This window comes from Mastomys coucha, chromosome X, assembly GCF_008632895.1.
Source record: "Mastomys coucha isolate ucsf_1 chromosome X, UCSF_Mcou_1, whole genome shotgun sequence".
In the NCBI taxonomy this organism is placed as follows: domain Eukaryota; kingdom Metazoa; phylum Chordata; class Mammalia; order Rodentia; family Muridae; genus Mastomys; species Mastomys coucha.
Window position 1 is genome coordinate 101,935,377 of NC_045030.1, and position 5,573 is coordinate 101,940,949.

The window sequence follows — 5,573 nt, forward strand, 5'->3', positions numbered from 1 at the left end:
TTATCTCAAGAAGCTCCAGATGGCGTCTTCCGTGGGCAACGTGGCCGACAGCACAGGTACCAGTGTCCCATTCTACTCTGGCAGACATCCCTTTGGGGTCTGGCGCCGTCTTGTATCTCTCATTACTTCCCTCTAACCACCCCCATTACATCAGTGGCTGAGCTCTCTTGAGTTCTACTGCTATCTGATCGGGTTCGGTGCTGCGGTCCGTTCCGTAAACATTCCCTCGTTGCTTGCTTGCCTTTTGTTTGCTTTGGGGCTTTTTCGTTGTTGCTTTATCCCATCCGTGTTCTCTAGCCTTCTCTCTCGGGACGATTCTATAGCACACGTGCGCGCTTAGTGTGTCTTGGAATGGGCTGCATTGGAATCTCTGCTCTGTCTCCATCGCAACTGTTCCCTTACTCAATTTCAGCTCGTTGCTTCCTCCCGTGCGCTTTCGTCTCCTCCTAAAGCCCCTCTCCCTTGGCCACATTTGGTTCCCCATCAGCCAGTCTAGGGCGGGGATGCTATTTCGGTGTAATCCTAGCCTCATTTTGCATCAGGCAAAGCGCGATGTGCTTTCAAGTAGCAGCAAGAAGAGCTACTTGAGTCCGCACCCCGCCGGGGGCAGCACCTTCTGGTGTTCTTGGGTTGAGCGGACTCGATTTAGTTTGGAAATTTCCAGGGGTTCTCTTAGCCATTACCCAATTACACCCGCTGCCCGAGTCCCGAGTTTTCTACCCCATCAGCCCTCCCTGTTTGTTGGAACCACACCCTTCCCCTGCGAACGTGCCAGCCCGACAGTCGTTTCTTATCCTTAGGGAAGAAACCACCTCGGTGCGTTGCTCGGTGTTGACCACCCTGCCCGCCCTTCTAATTCTCTCTTTTGTGTTACTTTCTCAATGTATTCCTCCGCCGCAGCCTCTGGGTTTTCATTCCCATTCTGTAGCCCAGTATCTCTTTATTCATAGGGTGTGCATTTTTTTTAAGTTTCCATCCTTGCTTGAAGAGTTTGTAAAGCAACTGGAGTGTAGCTTATACTAGTGCAAAGTGGTTGCCTCTATTCGACGATTCATTCCCAAGCCTTTGCTACAGAAAATAACAAAACCAAATTGTAGGAGTGTCCTTCAACTGCCTTTCCAGATTGAGGCTATTTGGGGCCGGAGGGAGTGGGGAACCAGGCTGTAGCTCTAAGGTTCCTGAGAGGTCGTTGTTTCGCAGTGTCTAGGTTTTAGTTGACGATTTTAAACATTGTGAGATAAATAGATGACTCTAAAATAGTATCTCATCCATAATTGACGGGAATGGGATCAATGATAGCCCGATTTTCACCTTCCTGTTTTCCTATCGTGATTTTCAAAAATTTAAGATTCTGTGTTAGGGTTTTGTAAGAGTTTGCCCTTTTCTGACTTTATTTGAAGAAATGGTCATTTCCAGTATTAAAAGAGCAGATAAGTGACTTTGAAAAGTGACAGGTAATGTGCTAAATTTAGGAGCTAGAAAGTGCTATGTTCTTGTCAAAAATGTAATTTTCTAGTTGATCTTCTGGCTCCAACCTCAGATTTGGACATAAATCTTTCTGGTCTTTGTTTTTGTTGTTAGCTGTGCATTCTGTTAGGAAATTGCTCTGGTATGGGAGAGCTTGGCTCAAATTTGAGCTTGTCTCCATGACCTTGGTTAAAATTAAGTACTAGGTCCGTGTAGATTAGAGAGTGTTGACCTTGAATTCCTAATAATGTATTACTGTGGAGATAAATGTTTACAGCTGAGCCTTAGGGGTGCACCTGAATTTTGGCTTCTATTATGTTAACTAAACCGAGTCCCTCAGAACAAAAGCATTTTTTGTTATTTATTATATTTTATCCCGGGTTTTATATTGCTTCATTTTAAAGCTATTCCAATTGTAGATTGTTGACTGGTTATTGAATAGTTGTTTTTAGTGCCTTAATCCTTCAGTGAGAGCCATGAACACAGCAGAAAATGTAAGGCAGCGTGTGGGTGGGATTTAGCTAATTTGGTCTCCTCCTGAGTCCTCTCCAGTAGAGGAACGACAACACTTGCATCGTTGTTTAAAATGCTTGGTGAACCCATTACATGCTTTAGCCCTTGACTGCTAACTCATCTTGTTTATCAGCTGCTTTTAAAAGTAGCAGTAGCTCTTGGACTTTCTGCTGTTTTCCTTAGGCCGGCTCTTTTAAAAAAAACTGTAAAACTCACCAACATTGATATAAAGAGTTAAAAGAGACACCTGGTGTCCCCACCCACACAGAGAGTGTTAGAATACAATCCAGCTTGAAATACAAGATGAAGTATTGTTAAGCAATAGGTTATTCTGACAGTAACTTGTAACTTTTGCAGATTTCATGTTTAATGGTTTGTGTCAGTATACTAACTTAGTTTAGTGACTTTAGTGAATTTACCTATAATTTATAACTAAAAGTACAAAATGTAAGAAAGGAATCTTATTCGGAAGTAAATATTACTGTGGCGTTTAGAAAAGAAAGCATTAATGGGCAAATTTGAAAGAGATCAGTTCTGTAGACTGGGGTTTTAAATAATATGCAGAACACTCTAGTGCTTTACATAGTTTCAAGCATTTTCATCTTTAAGTTTAATTTACCATATTTTTACATTTTTTGGTTTGCATTTCTAACTTTTTGTTTTCCCCCCTCCTTCCCTCAAATGTTTTGATGATTCTCCAGAACCAACGAAACGTATGCTTTCCTTCCAAGGGTTAGCTGAGTTGGCACATCGAGAATATCAGGCAGGCGATTTTGAGGCAGCTGAGAGACACTGCATGCAGCTCTGGAGACAAGAGCCTGACAATACTGGTGTTCTTTTATTACTTTCATCAATACACTTCCAGTGTCGAAGGCTGGACAGGTAGGAGATGTCGGGTAACCTGCCTCTTGGTGCTGAGCTTGAAAAATGCTAATTAAATATTTGAACTTCAGAGTTTTCCAGTGCTGGGTTTCATCTGAGCCACCAATGCACATGTGCTCTTCTTTTGCTCACTTTTGACATGCCTAGCTGCTAGTTTTCCCTCCTGTTTTGCAGGGGTGAGCATATTATCAGTATGACAAGGGTCTTTTCCCCCAGATTTTATCATTGGAGATATTTTTTTCAGGTAATTATTCTTCGTGTACATCTGAGCATCCAGACCTGTCAGCTTGAGGGACTCTGGTAGGAGGGGCATATGGAGCTCAGATTGGAAATACCCTTATTAAATTGTTGTTGCTTTTAGCTAATTAATTGAATTAATCAAAAGAGAAGAATTTGTGCTGTGGATCTTCTAGTAAATTATCATTATGGCACACTTAAGCATTTGAAGATGTGTGTCTTTAAATCTTGCCAACAAATGGAAAAATGAGACTCATATATGCTTTTTATTTTTAACCTTAATGATCATGTTATACAATGTGGCAGTTTGGTAATAGATTTTAATAAGAATTTTCTTATATAAGAACCAGCTTTCTGCTGGACAGTGGTGGCACACGCCTTTAATCCCAGCACTTGGGAGGCAAAGGCAGGTGGATTTCTGATTCGAAATTTCTGACTTCCGCCTGGTCTACAGAGTGAGTTCTAGGACAGCCAGGGCCACAGAGAGAAACCCTGTCTCAAAAAACAAACAAAACAACAAAAAGAACCAGCCTTCTTATATGAAATCTGGATACTCGAAGTTTTAGTTTTCAAACTTTTTTCTGCTGTGTGCTAGTTAAGGATAATGTTCCATAGCACGGGATTTTCAGGAACTGTTAAGTTGCATATGAGCTATCCTCCTCTTCTCTGACATGCATGTCTGTGCATCAACACTTTCTACTTTTCCAGATCTGCTCACTTTAGCACCTTGGCAATTAAACAGAATCCCCTTCTAGCAGAAGCCTATTCAAATTTGGGAAATGTATACAAGGAAAGAGGGCAGTTGCAGGAAGCAATTGAGCATTATCGACATGCCTTACGGCTCAAGCCTGATTTCATTGATGGTTATATTAACCTGGCAGCAGCATTGGTGGCAGCAGGTGACATGGAAGGAGCAGTGCAAGCATACGTCTCTGCTCTTCAGTACAATCCTGTAAGTAAACCTTTGTTAATTGTTTTCCTTTCACAGCAATCCAGAAAAAGAACAAGCATCGTTTGATATTTCAGATAATAGTTTTTTTTTTCATGAAAGTCAAGAGAGAGAGATGTTTATGTACTTGAAATGATGAAATTGCTTTGACTTGGTCTGCATGACATCAAAAAAAATCCATCCTATTTATGAAGTTAAAAAACATAAAAATTATCCTTACAAAAAATTCCATCAATTAATTTAATCTAATGCTGATTAAAGCTAAACACACATGATGTTTGTGTGTGCATGTGTGTGTGTGTGCATGCTGTTTTAATGAACTTTGAATAAATTCTGATGATATTTATAGCAGTTGATTTTTAGGAATGATGGGTAAAAGGTCTTAATCTGTATATAAAAGTTTTTTTAAAGGTGCTAGTATATTAGTGACTACAAAATGTTTTTAATACCCCCCCAATATAGTTAAAAGTAGTAGAATTAAGGCAATTACAGATCTATACCAGATTTTGGATTAGTTCTTCAATTTTTTTTTTAAAATCTAAGTTGTGTGTGGTCGGGCAATGGTGGTGCACGCCTTTAATCCAACGCAGAGGGAGGCAGAGGCAGACGGATTTCTGAGTTCGAGGCCAGCCTGGTCTACAGAGTGAGTTCCAGGACAGCCAGGGCTATACGGAGAAACCCTGTCTCGAAAACCAAAAAAAAAAAAAAATTGTGTTTTCGTGGAGAACAAGTGTTAAAGTCTGTGAAAGATTAAAATATAGTGTATAAACAAAAAAAATAATTTAAAAAAGCTACAGGGATGTAAAACATGCCCAGAAAACTTGATGTAATAAAGGGAAAGTGGCTGTAAACTTTTAAGAGGGAAGTGGTAGGGATGGGGGATGGGTTTTGGCATTAAGTTGACATTGAGCATGGAATCACTCTGGAAGTGCTTAATGATTAACTGCCATTATCGAATGTCTTCTACAAGCTCAGACACTGCTGCTTCAGATAAATGTCTGAGTCTTTACCATGATCCTTTGGTGAGGATGGCATTATTTCCCTTTTTGCCAATATTAAAAACCCCAGTAGGCTTTGGGTTATGTAATGTTTTTGAGATCACATAGCTAGCTAGCAATGGTGAAGTGGATGTTGAATCTTGAAGTTGAATTATCAAAGCAAATGTTGACATGAATGAAAAATGAAAGCTGAAAAGGGCCTTGTTTGCCCCAAGGCAGCCATTGAGCACAGCCTGGAAACCATTAGACATATAAGCCTGTCTCTTGACTCCAATTTTATAATTTAGGAAACTGAAGCTTATTTTAGTAGTTTGCCAAAACTCTGTGATCATTTTTCATCTTAATATTTTTTTAGCATTTATTTCAAGTTTAAAATAAGGAAGCCAGGTATGGCAGTACATGCCTTTAAACCCAGGACATGGAAGGTAGAGGTAGGTGGATTTCAGCAAGTTCAAGGTCAGCCTGATATACATAGTGAGTTCCAGAACAGCCACAGCTACATAATGAAACCCCGTGTCTCTCTCTCT

The 5,573-nt window shown here is 40.2% G+C and overlaps 1 protein-coding gene across 1 annotated transcript in view; it reads left to right on the plus strand.

Annotated features, from left to right (window-relative positions):
• Ogt (O-linked N-acetylglucosamine (GlcNAc) transferase) overlaps nt 1-5,573 on the plus strand; it is a 40,669-nt gene that overhangs the window by 256 nt on the left and 34,840 nt on the right. The window contains exons 2-4 of the mRNA XM_031365852.1: nt 20-56; nt 2,712-2,862; nt 3,808-4,051. Of these exons, the coding sequence (XP_031221712.1) occupies nt 20-56; nt 2,712-2,862; nt 3,808-4,051 (432 nt within the window). The remainder of the gene's footprint in view (nt 1-19; nt 57-2,711; nt 2,863-3,807; nt 4,052-5,573) is intronic.